The sequence below is a fragment of the Nilaparvata lugens genome, chromosome 5 (assembly GCF_014356525.2).
Source record: "Nilaparvata lugens isolate BPH chromosome 5, ASM1435652v1, whole genome shotgun sequence".
Classification (NCBI taxonomy): Eukaryota; Metazoa; Arthropoda; class Insecta; order Hemiptera; family Delphacidae; genus Nilaparvata; species Nilaparvata lugens.
The window spans coordinates 11,414,248-11,427,433 of NC_052508.1; the positions used below are offsets into that span (position 1 = coordinate 11,414,248).

General features: G+C 34.7%; 1 protein-coding gene across 1 annotated transcript in view; it reads right to left on the minus strand.

Moving 5' to 3' along the window:
• Positions 1-11,773, minus strand: part of LOC111046489 — a 38,235-nt gene extending 26,462 nt beyond the window's left edge. Inside the window, exons 1-2 of the mRNA XM_022332046.2 lie at positions 11,458-11,773; positions 9,579-9,786 (exon numbers count right to left, since the gene is read on the minus strand). Coding sequence (XP_022187738.2) covers positions 9,579-9,786; positions 11,458-11,557 — 308 coding nt within the window. The 5' untranslated portion in view covers positions 11,558-11,773. The remainder of the gene's footprint in view (positions 1-9,578; positions 9,787-11,457) is intronic.
• Between the last annotated feature and the right edge of the window lie 1,413 nt (positions 11,774-13,186).

A 13,186-nucleotide genomic window follows, 5' to 3' on the forward strand; every position in this document is an offset into this window, starting at 1 on the left:
CCTAGGGTCCTAGTTGTATAGGGTAGAAGTGTTAGGTTTGCATAATTTTGAAAACCCCTTAAAAAATATCCCTTTTTTGAAAACTCTTAGCTCCAGAATCAAAAATCGTAGAGTCCTGCGCGACCACTCAATTTATTGGAAATTTTATTACGGTATCTTTAATATTTTATAGAATGCTTTTTCTCGAGAAGTTAAAGGTTCTCAAGATTCAATGGAAAACTTGAAAGAAGTCTGAAATTTTGGGTTTTTTGGGAGTTTTGGGGGTGAAACCGCCCTCTGGAATGTCAGCAAATTTCAGATTAGAATTCACCGCCCCAAAATACATATAGAACCGTCGCGAAAAATTCTTTCGGGCTGTTTCCTGAAAAACGACCATTTGACTGGACTATTATACAAAACATAAAAAAGTAATGAAGCATTACAATAATTACTTGATTACTGTGTGGTAAATAGGGTGTAAATTTGAAACATTGGAATTGGCTTCATTTGATATTTTTCACAAATTTTTGACAAGAGAAGTTTTTTCTTCTGTCAAATTCACTAGAGTTTGCGATGTTGTTTATAATTGCATTCCCATTTCAGAGACATTAATATCATCATGAAACGCCTTCGAAATTAAAATAACTATTAGAATAAAATGTACATTACAATTTAACTTATCATTGTGCTTTCAAGAAAATAAGGTTGCAACAGCAAGGAAACTCAAACACAGGACCATTAAAAATTAAAATTTAGCAAAGGAAATGAGAATAACAGTGGATGATGAAGTCATAATTTATTTTTGTCAAAGATTTACCTTCAAACTCATAGGCTTAAAATTACTAAAATTCCTGCATACAACATATTATCAATTGTATTTTTATGCTTTATATTGAGTTAAACTTTGCAAATATAACATTGTAAAAGTGGGAAAAAGTATTAAAATTAACTACATTGGGATCTCTCATTTTATACCTTTATTTTTTAGCCATGATTCAAAATGTTGACATAAAATATAAAAAAAATCATGCTCCCCCAAAAATGTTGATGGCGCAAATTGCGCCATGCCCACCCCCCTTGTGGGCACCCCTGTCACTGGACACAAATGAAATGCGTGGATATCGGTGCAAGTCACTGCTTCTCATGTACCAAGGAGCGTTGAACATATTGCTTAATACCTTATTTGATTTACTGTATTGATTTTGGTATAGAAACAGAAACTAGTTTTAATATTGGTGCAACAACCGAAACTAGTATCCCAAATTGTTTCAATAAACCAGTGGTATTGAAGATTCGTCTTCAATTTATATGGTTATCTATCACATCACCTTCTCAACAACACAGAAAATTGCATTATTGCTATTGTGTACTAGAAGGTAACCCGTGCTTCGCAAGGGTCTAATTGGAAACTTGAAAAACTGAAAACTTGACCTACTGAATAATTTAAAATAGACCTAAAACCTCTCCGGTAAATAAGGAATTTATATGCAAAATTCTAAGTTAGTCAGTCCAGCACTTCAGACGTGATGATGCGTCATTCGTTGAATTTTCTATCCCGTAAACCAATTCTTTAATTTATTATATCATAGATAAGGCGAAAAAGGATACGTTCTCAATATTACGTTCTTCATTTATATGTAGGTGTAGATAGAATCAATAATCACGAAAATCATAAAATTTCATATTTAATATGGAAGTTAGTTTTAAGGAAAATAGTATTGTATAATTGATTCCAACCGAAGATTTCAAAAGAACAGCTGATAGAATATCGATGTATGCCGTAAGAAATTTTATGTCCCATGAATGAAATTTGAACATTAGGCTAATTCTAAAAAATCTAAAAGGAAAATTGAAATTTGGGCTTCGAGATGCACGATATTGATATTTTTAGAATTCATGTCCAAAATTTGGATACCTATCTAAAACATTCCCGTTTTTCCGGTATGCAATCCACAATTGACATTTTTTGATGCGAACAAACACAACCTTACTCTCTCTTATTATATAGAAGATAACCTCCGTCTCTCATGTAGCATTAGAATATCTGGATAAGATTGATTGCCAATGTCAGTACAAGATGTGAGATGTCACATTTTGCACTGACAGGTAATGTACAATGTTGAACAGGTACAAAGTGTGAAGATGAGAGGATTATAAAAACAAAACTATGTAGGAAAACATTATTTATTGATCAAAAATAATAAAAAAAACATACCATATCTTGAAAGTTATGTAATTGATACTTATTTTAAATTTAAATGTAGAAAAATAAATATAGTGAAAAGTTATTAAGATAAGCAAAAACAAACTTTCAGTCAGAGATAATAAAAAGATTACTTGCTAATATTCTACTACAATAAATGCTTATAACTACTCTAATATTTACAAACAAAAATAAAAATTGAAACTGGAAGAAATATAGTGAAAAGTTATTAAGTTAAGCAAAAACAGACTTTCAGTCAGAGATAATAAAAAGATTACTTGCTAATATTCTACTACAATAAATGCTTATAACTACTCTAATATTTACAAACAAAAATAAAAATTGAAACTGGAATAACATAACCTGACTATTGGCCACAAAAAGCCAAGGCTTGTAAACGTGTACAAAACATTTCAAAGACCTAGCTAGGCGATTTAATTCGATATTGAGAATGTCTCAAAAGATATATTGAAATATATATAATTCTCTTTGAAGGCCTAAAACGATGTTGAGCTGTACCTTATATATAATAATCTTAATATTCTAATGCACCATAGTAGACTCTGCCAGAACAGATTTTCTATCTACTATCTCAAAGACCAATGAGAATTTGTCACTTTTCGTCTAACCTATTTGTGCGTTGATTTGTACAAGTCGGTAATACGTGAGTTCACAGTTGTGGGCAAATGAGCTTAGTGAATTCGGAAAGTAAAAAACGGTCAAGAAATTCACCAGCTCAGCAAAATGATAGGTTATATTTTCCCTGCTAGGAATCTGAGTCTAATTAAATGTCCAGAATGAATAAACAAGAAATTTTTAACTTGTTTTGTCCAATACTTGATAATATCCTAATAACTTGCTTTGGAATCGCGTTTTCCTGCGCTTCACATAATTCTCGGTTTTGCAGCTATTTTGTTTGTTTTACGCGATTCCAAAGCTTCTACTTTTAATCGTTCAAGTATATTACTCACGATCTCACAAGGAGTCAAATCTGCATACCCGTAGAAACCATTCCAAAAAAAAAACCTTTTAGCAATTTATTGGTTCCCAACCCCATATTTTGTCGCTTTTCACAAAACAGTGCAGCCTCAACTACCATTAACTACTGGACTTATACCACTTGCTCCCAAGCCGCGAGTCCGGTTCGTTCAGTTGGCAAAGTGCTGCGGCCATTGGCGTAAATATGAACCAGGGCTTCACCACTTTGCAGATGAATAGAGGACCCCTAGATGAAGTTTTATAACTCTGGCTCAATTTCGTAAATTTTCTACTTCCACCACTTGAAAGCTAAGGGGCAGCTTAAATGTCCAGAATGAAGAAACTAGAAATTTTTAACTTGTTTCGTCCGATACTTGCTAATATCCTAATAACTTGCTTTGGAATCGCGTTTTTCTGCACTTCACATAATTCTCGGTTTTGCTGCTATTTTGTTTGTTTTACGCGATTCCAAAGCTTCTACTTTTAATCGTTCAAGTATATTACTCACAATCTCACAAGGAGTCAAATCTGCATACCCGTAGAAACCATTCAAAAAAAAAAAAAAAAAAAAACCTTTTAGCAATTTATTGGTTCCCAACCCCATATTTTGTCACTTTTCACAAAAACAGTGTAGCCTCAACTACCAATAACTACTGGATTACACCATTTGGTCCCAAGCCGCGCGCCCGGTTCGTGCAGTTGAGAAACAAAATGCTGGGGCCATTGGCGTAAATATGAACTAGGGCTTACACCACTTTGCAGATGAATAGAGGACCCCTAGATGAAGATTCGTTTTTATTCTATATGTTTATCTACCACATCACTTTCTCAACAACACAGAAAATTGCATTATTGTTATTATATATAACTATGAAATATATATTCAACTGCTAAGTCTTATTGCGTATAACCTCAGTCTCTCATGTAGCATTAGAATATCTGGATAAGATTGATTGCCAATGCCAGTACAAGATGTGAGATGAACAAAATGTTCATGTCACATTTTGCACTGACAGGTAATGTACACTGTTGAACAGGTACCGTACAAAATGTGAAGATGAGAGGATTATAAAAACAAAACAATGTAGGAAAACATTTTTTATTGACCTAGAATAATAAAAAACATATATAGGCTATCTTGAAAGTTATGTACTTATTTTGAATTTAAATGTAGAAAAAGAAATATAGTGAAAAGTTATTAAGATAAGCAAAAACAGACTTTCAGTCAGAGGTAATAAAAAAATTACTTGGTAATAAAAAAATTACTTGCTAATATTCTACTACAATAAATGCTTATAACTACTCTAATATTTACAAACAAAAATAAAAATTGAAACTGGAATAACATAACCTGACTATTGGCCACAAAAAGCCAAGGCTTGTAAACGTGTACAAAACATTTCAAAGACCTAGCTAGGCGTCTTAATTCGATATTGAGAATGTCTCAAAAGATATATTGAAATATATATAATTCTCTTTGAAGGCCTAAAACGATGTTGGGCTGTACCTTATATATAATAATCTTAATATTCTAATGCACCATAGTAGACTCTGCCAGAACCGATTTTCTATCTACTATCTCAAAGACCAATGAGAATTTGTCACTTTTCGTCTAACCTATTTGTGCGTTGATTTGTATTACAAGTCGGTAATACGTGAGTTCACAGTTGTGGGCAAATGAGCTTAGTGAATTCGGAAAGTAAAAAACGGTCAAGAAATTCACCAGCTCAGCAAAATGATAGGTTATATTTTCCCTGCTAGGAATCTGAGTCTAATTAAATGTCCAGAATGAAGAAACAAGAAATTTTTAACTTGTTTCGTCCGATACTTGCTAATATCCTAATAACTTGCTTTGGAATCGCGTTTTCCTGCGCTTCACATAATTCTCGGGTTTGCAGCTATTTTGTTTGTTTTACGCGATTCCAAAGCTTCTACTTTTAATCGTTCAAGTATATTACTCACGATCTCACAAGGAGTCAAACCTGCAAACCCGTAGAAACCATTCAAAAAAAAAAAAAAACCTTTTAGCAATTTATTGGTTCCCAACCCCATATTTTGTCGCTTTTCACAAAACAGTGCAGCCTCAACTACCATTAACTACTGGACTTATACCACTTGCTCCCAAGCCGCGAGTCCGGTTCGTTCAGTTGACAAAGTGCTGCGGCCATTGGCGTGAATATGAACCAGGGCTTCACCACTTTGCAGATGAATAGAGGACCCCTAGATGAAGTTTTATAACTCTGGCTCAATTTCGTAAATTTTCTACTTCCACCACTTGAAAGCTAAGGGGCAGCTTAAATGTCCAGAATGAAGAAACTAGAAATTTTTAACTTGTTTCGTCCGATACTTGCTAATATCCTAATAACTTGCTTTGGAATCGCGTTTTTCTGCGCTTCACATAATTCTCGGTTTTGCTGCTATTTTGTTTGTTTTACGCGATTCCAAAGCTTCTACTTTTAATCGTTCAAGTATATTACTCACGATCTCACAAGGAGTCAAATCTGCATACCCGTAGAAACCATTCCAAAAAAAAAACAAAAACCTTTTAGCAATTTATTGGTTCCCAACCCCATATTTTGTCACTTTTCACAAAAACAGTGTAGCCTCAACTACCAATAACTACTGGATTACACCATTTGGTCCCAAGCCGCGCGCCCGGTTCGTTCAGTTGAGAAACAAAGTGCTGCGGCCATTGGCGTAAATATGAACTAGGGCTTACACCACTTTGCAGATGAATAGAGGACCCCTAGATGAACTCTGGCACAATATCGCAAATTTTTTACTTACACCACTTGGCAGCTAAGGGGCTCATTTATAGTCTTAAAATTTACAACTGAAAGTTTTTTCTATCTCATGTGCTCTGATATGTCTATTCAAATCACTTCAAAACATTTATAGTCACAAAATTCACGAAAGGTATTTCTTTCGCATGTCAACTAGATCAACTAGACTACTACACAAAAACAGTGTAGCCTCAACTACCAATAACTACTGGATTGCACCATTTGGTCCCAAGCCGCGCGCCCGGTTCATTCAGTTGAGAAACAAAGTGCTGCGGCCATTGGCGTAGATATGAACTAGGGCTTACACCACTTGGCAGATGAATAGAGGACCCCTAGATAAACAGTTTTATACCTCTGGCTCAATTTCCTAAATTTTTGACTTACACCACTAGGCATCTAAGGGGCTCATCTATAGTCACAAAATTCACAACTGAAAGGTTTTTCTTCCTCATGTGCTCTGATATGTCTATTCAAATTACTTGAAAACATTAATTTATAGTCACAAAATTCACAACTGAAAGGTTTTTCTTCCTCATGTGCTCTGATATGTCTATTCAAATTACTTGAACACATTTATAGTCACAAAATTCACAACTGAAAGGTTTTTCTTCCTCATGTGCTCTGATATGTCTATTCAAATTACTTGAACACATTTATAGTCACAAAATACACAACTGAAAGGTTTTTCTTCCTCATGTGCTCTGATATGTCTATTCAAATTACTTGAACATATTTATAGTCACAAAATTCACAACTGAAAGGTTTTCCTTTCTCATGTCAACTATATCAACTATCACAATACTTCACATAGTTGCTAATGAAGACATGTCTAATTGCAATGACTAATCAGTGTTTGATGCGTCATAAGCAACAATGTGAAGTATTGAGACTAAACGTGTCTGATCATGTCACACTAATTGGTGTGCGCCTAGCCTTAGGCTGGGCACACACCGATTAGTCAAGACAAGATAAAACACGTTTAGTCACAATACTTCACATCGTTGCTTATGACGCAACTCACACTGATTAGTAATTGCAATTAGACATGATTCCATAAGCAACAATGTGAAGTATTGTGACTAAACGTGACTAGTCTTGTCTTGACTAATCGGTGTGTGCCCAGCCTTAGACTACTCTCAGACTGGGAAGGCGGTTCAAATATGGTCTATCGGAAATTCTATCGGTAAATAATTATTTTCACTGATTTCACTTTCAATTTCAGTCTGTTGGTCTCCTCAAATGCAGGAGATGAGTTGAATGTCGATGACTGTGGGTAGGTCGCTATCAAATCTGAACGGTGATTCATTTTTTTCCAGGTTCCAGGTCTTCTCCAAAAATGTAGCCTTTATGTGGCCTATTATGTGGCCTTAACAGACATTACTTGTGTACTTAATCAGATCTGTATCCCTTGTGACCTACGACTGATACAGTATCACTGCAGACTTCTTCAAAGCTAGTCTCTTCGAACGTCCTGTCGCCAAGTTGAAAGGGTTGAAATGCATAATTGGCATTCACTTGTGTACGTATCAACTCTGTATCCCTCATGATACGATGTGACCTGCAACTGATACAGTATTACTGCAGCCTTCCTTGATGCTAGACTCTTCGAGCTTCCTGTCTCCAACGCCAGGTCCCGACTCCACAGGGGGTAGCAACGTGGTCTAGATCCATACTATTTACTTGTTTATTCATCAGCTCTGTATTCATCAGTTTGGTGTTTTCACGTACCCATCCTATGCCTATCTGAAAATAAAAAAGCTTATTGTTATTCGAGTATTACACACAATTTGAAGAGACATTTCTATATAGGGAAATACTTTTCAATAATGTAAAAAAGTGTAACATGATTTTTAATTGTTGGTTTACAAACCTTTGCATAACATTTTATAACCTTTTCAAATCATTTTGCCTTTTGCAAACATTGCACAACTGATAGAAATAATATCGAAACAGAAATATCGGAACATCTCAATAGAAAATGTTGAGTATTTATAGTGAGGTCCACGTTATAACGGCAGTTGAAAAATATAGAAGAGCCACTTTGCCGATTCTCTGCCTGGCCACTCCCTTCTATAGAGGATAGCTGATACCTGTATATCTGATGTAACATTAACTGTTCAATCTTGTTTAATCCCTATGTAGCTGTGTGCTTCAATTCCTCATCCATTATTCATTGAAATCAGTCTAGACAACAGCACCTTCCAACTTCTCATCTATATCAGCAGATGTAGTTTCTGTATTAAAATACTATTTTCTGAAATTTGATTGAGAGTGCAAAGGGTTGAGGATGACCACCGATAAATCTAAGAGGTTATATATATACGATCCCTTCCTCAGCGGAAGGACCTTCAAAGAAGGCCAGGAGTGGAACACACGTAGGTCACGAGGACCTATCAGTCTGAAGAGACTGCCAAGCATATCACACTGGATTGCGACAAGCAACCGGGTGATGAATGGGATGTCAGCATAGGGAAAAAATACTGGTTCTTGTAAAGGACACAGGTATTGGTTTGCCTGACTAACATACTACTTGGGAACACAATAAGCTTCAGTTGACATTTGGGGTACTTTGAACCTTTGGATCCTTGAATCGTTCCCTTCAATAATAATAATAATGAGAGGTTATACAAATTGCTTTTTCAAACACATATTCAAATCATAAATATCTTTAATGATAAGGACTCATCTGAAAGATGAACAAAAATAGATCTAAGAAGTTGGAAAACTTACTTTTTTCCAATGAAGATTGAAGCCGATGCCGAAGAACAATGAAAAATGATCAACCACATTGGAGATCTCCAAAGTTAGCTCTCAGCTCTATGACTCGATCGAGCATTGAATCAATTTATATGAATCAATCACTCTTTATATACCTTAACAATAACCCAACATACGACACCTAAAACCATACTCCCAAAAAAGTATGCTAAGTACTAAGTCATGCGGATTTTTCTCAAGTTTTTATTCATTTTTTCGTTTGATTCGGAGTGCCATTAATTTTTAGGGGTAAGTTTTAGGAGGTTGGGTTAAATAAGCGTGTGACGTCATAGATTGGGTTTGATTTGAAAGACATCAAACGAAAAACAACTGTTTTACAGCAGCTTTCAACACAAAATAAACAACTAATAACAATAAATAAACCACTGGAAAATTACAAATTATAATGATAGAAAACTTCAAATTGGCCTATGGCAGTGAAGAAAAAATCAACACAAAAGCCTAATCTCAAAAATAATTGTAGGAAGTCTTTTGCCAAAGACACAACTATACTCCGTACAAAATTACTTCAGACTTGGAGGAACTTTTGACGCAGAGAAATGGAGGGAGGTCAGCCAATTACAGTAACGGATAGTCATAGGAAGAAGCGTGATTGCCAATTTGACGATTTGACTCAGTCGACTGAGCGCTTCCAGAGAGAAAACATCCATATGCATATCATGAGCGCTTGAATACTCACTGGAAATTAGAAAACGCTGGCCGGTTCAAAACGGCAACACAGCCGCCGTTGTATCCCTGTCGCTGTTGCCTTCTCTACTGCGCATGTCAATCCCAAGTAAGAAGTAATTTTGTACAGAGTATAGTCTGAACATGTTCAGACTAGTTCTGTCGTTAGTGGCTGGTTTAAAAAAACTTACCTTTCAGCTACGAAATGCCCCTTTCGCACCAAAACCTTGTTGTCCAATAGCTTGAACAGCCGCTGAATGTTGGAGGCTGGATTTGTGACTATGCATGGCACCCGATAAGAGTGATCATCCAACACAAAAGTACATGTCTCCTCCCCAGTTATGTAGAATGTGCCACAAATGTTGGTAATTTCTTCTCTTGAAAATTTGCAGTACGCTTCTGAAAACAACAAATGAAAAATTATCAATATATGCAAATTCAATTTTTATTAATTCGGTTATATAATATTTTTATATATAATGACAAGGAACTTTCAAGCTTCAATTATCTCTTCAATTTACCAAAATAAACACTTCTCTACCTAAAAACTGAAATTAAATTCATATAAAAAACAAGAGAATTCCTTTGTCATTTCTTGAAGTTCTGTTTATCATAATAACAGCATTTTTCGGGAAGCTTAGCCAAAAATCTGGTGTGGCGCACTCACACAACTTTCCTTGCCGTTATGAAAATTGATCAACTGACGCTAGTGTTCCCGCGCATCTCAAGTCTACTTTTCTAAGATCTGAGCCAGCTGGTGACAGGCCAATAGCGCTGCTGCAGCAGACACACGATATCTGCTATCTCTTCATAGTGAATTATTTAATAGAATCAACAGTTGCCAACAGTTTGCAATTGAATAATCTTATTTTCTCGAATTTCGAGCTTATTTTCAATTTTAGGTGAAAATGTTACTGAACATTATTTGTAGAGATTTTCATGCTCAATCTTTTCGACTTGAAATTTTTCGTTTTAATTGTAGGCTATATGAAGCCTGATAGTTGGAGATCTAAAATCAAACTTTGCATAGATGTTGCAGTGCTCCTGAAATTTTTACAGATATGAGACTTGTGGCAGTTGATAGAGCTTATCAATGGCTTTTCTAGGAATAAATTTGATCAAAATCGTTGGAGCCGTTTTTGAGAAAATCGCGAAAAACCCTGTTTTTGACAACATTTTTGCCATTTTAGCCGCCATCTTTAATTGCATTTGATCGAAAATTTTTGTGTCGGATCCTTATAGTGTAAGGACCTTAAGTTCCAAATTTTAAGTCATTCCGTTAATTGGGAGATGAGATATCGTGTACACAGACGCACATACACTCATATACAGACCAATACCCAAAAACCAATTTTTTGGACTCAGGGGACCTTGAAACTTATAGAAATTTAGAGATTGGGGTACCTTAATTTTTTTCCGAAAGCAATACTTTTCTTTACCTATGGTAATAGGGCAAGGAAAGTAAAAAAATTAGTTGTGTGAAATGGTAATTTTTAGTTTCAAGCATTTTAGAAGGCATCATCTAAATTACAGAATTTTAGCAAGAGTTTTTTATTAAAGTTTTGAAGGCAATAATTTAAAACTCACTATTTGGGTGGATTCCGTGACAACTAGGCCTAGCTTGATTATAAATAATCTAATATATTAACCTCCAAATATAACACTGGGGGTGTATCAAACCACAAACATACTTATGAAGTTCTTTCTTCTTCAAGACATAGTATTTGGATATTTCACAACTTTTTCAATTTGCATTATTATGATGTATTTGCACTATCGGCACACTCATTTCATAATTCATCAATGAGAAAATCTTCAAAAACTCGTAGACACAAAAATATTTTACACGTGGTATCACGCCATTGAATTACAGCAAATACTAAAAAAAATAACTCATGTATTTAATATTTTTAAAAATAATTGAAATTCACAGGAATTGACTTGTTATGAAAACCAATTTGGGATAAAACTTTTCAAGTGCATCACCCCATATTGAAAATCATTTTATAAAGCGTTATATTCATAAGACCGGTTCGTATTAGGCTATTCTTAAGCCTACAAGTTTATTACCTGCAGTACTGCTAGTAACCTCCAAATTGTTCTTGTTCTTAGTAATATGAAAGCTTAAAAATTCTTCAATCATCCATTTTAAATTACCAATGGATTCCATCTTTTACAACCAAGCAAAACTACTGGATAGGTAAGTTACTTGTTGCTTGATACATTGATGTAAAATCATAAAATGAAAAAGGAATTTACAATCACTAGATAACTTAATAGCATCCACAATTCAGTTACAACTTTTTAACATAAATTTTGGCAATTTTTAAATAATTTCAAGTAACCGCATCTCCGGCTCCGCAACTTGTCATGTTGTCAACCGCCAAAATAGGAAAACATTTTAACAAGAAAAATTCAGTGCCTCTTAGAGATCCATCTGTGTCATTGATGAACATTGATGGCATTGGAAACTTTTTATTTCCAATTTTGAAATTCATTATTATACGCTTGACTGAATCAAAAACAATAGCAGATAAATATTTCTCGTATCCATTATGAAAATTTATTCATATTTCCTCGTTTTAACATCAATCATTGAAGAATTCATTCAAACTCTCATTGCTCTGTGCCTAATCACAACACTCTTCGAATAAGAAATTCTACGTTGTATTGTTAGCCGAAATAGAATATTTTTTGAAGTAGAAAGATGATGGCGGACCAGAGAGTCAAAACCGAGGTTTTGAAATGAAAGAAATTTATCAAGAAATGAAATGAGGAAAAAGAAAAAAGTTAAAACATACAAGTTCCTTTCTGAAATACGCTGTAACTTGATATTGATATCAAGCAGTGTGTTGCAAAGGCAATATGATCATGATAGATACTTTACATGATATTTTGAGCGGCTCGATGTGAAAGAATGAGGTTGGAGAAGAGCATCCAACATTATTTTTGTTTATTATGAGCAACAGAAGATATTTTCCTCGATGGGGGTCCACATTCAGGGTATAAAGGAGGGTCATGAGGCCCCGAGGGCTGACTTTGACAGTGAGAAGGCACTCTGCTGAATCCATCAGAAGGTGGAAATTCAATATTTGAAAAATGTATCGGCTATTGCAAGCAACTAAAACTATCTAATAATATTAGAAACATTATTATAAAAAATATAAAAATCCAGTTTCACACGGAAAATCGTAGAAAAAACTCAGTATATTGTGATAACAGACAGAGGCAGAGTGAAGAGTACAAAAGCGTCTTATTCATTAGACAGTAGTTGCAGCGAGAATAATATCAATATGACGAAACAAACTGAATTTACAGGAAAACCATTATAATTCACTGGGAGGTGATGCTCTCCCAGAAGAGAGAAAAAGATGGAGCATGAGATTGATAGGGCACAATAAGGGGGAAGAGTAAATTAACGAAACTCCATCATTCCTGCAGAAATTTGGGAAAGCCAAACACTTAATTGGGATAAATCTTTTGGATTCAAAAGTGGTCAGATAGTTGGTTGATCCCCGGATTTCAATAGTTAGGAAAGTTTCACATCGTAGAATCTTCAACTATTCTGGCCTTGGACTCTATGAGAAGAGTAATAAATTATGGAATTACTGTTACAGTACCAAATTTAGAATAGATTGCTATAAGTTTCACATCGTAAAATCTTCAACTATTATGGGCTTGGAGTCTATGAGAAGAGTAATAAAATGGTGGAATTACTGTTACAGTAATAATATCAATGCCGATTATTGATACATTTTTAATTAAATGAATTGGTCAAAACTCACTAAACTGTTTGAAA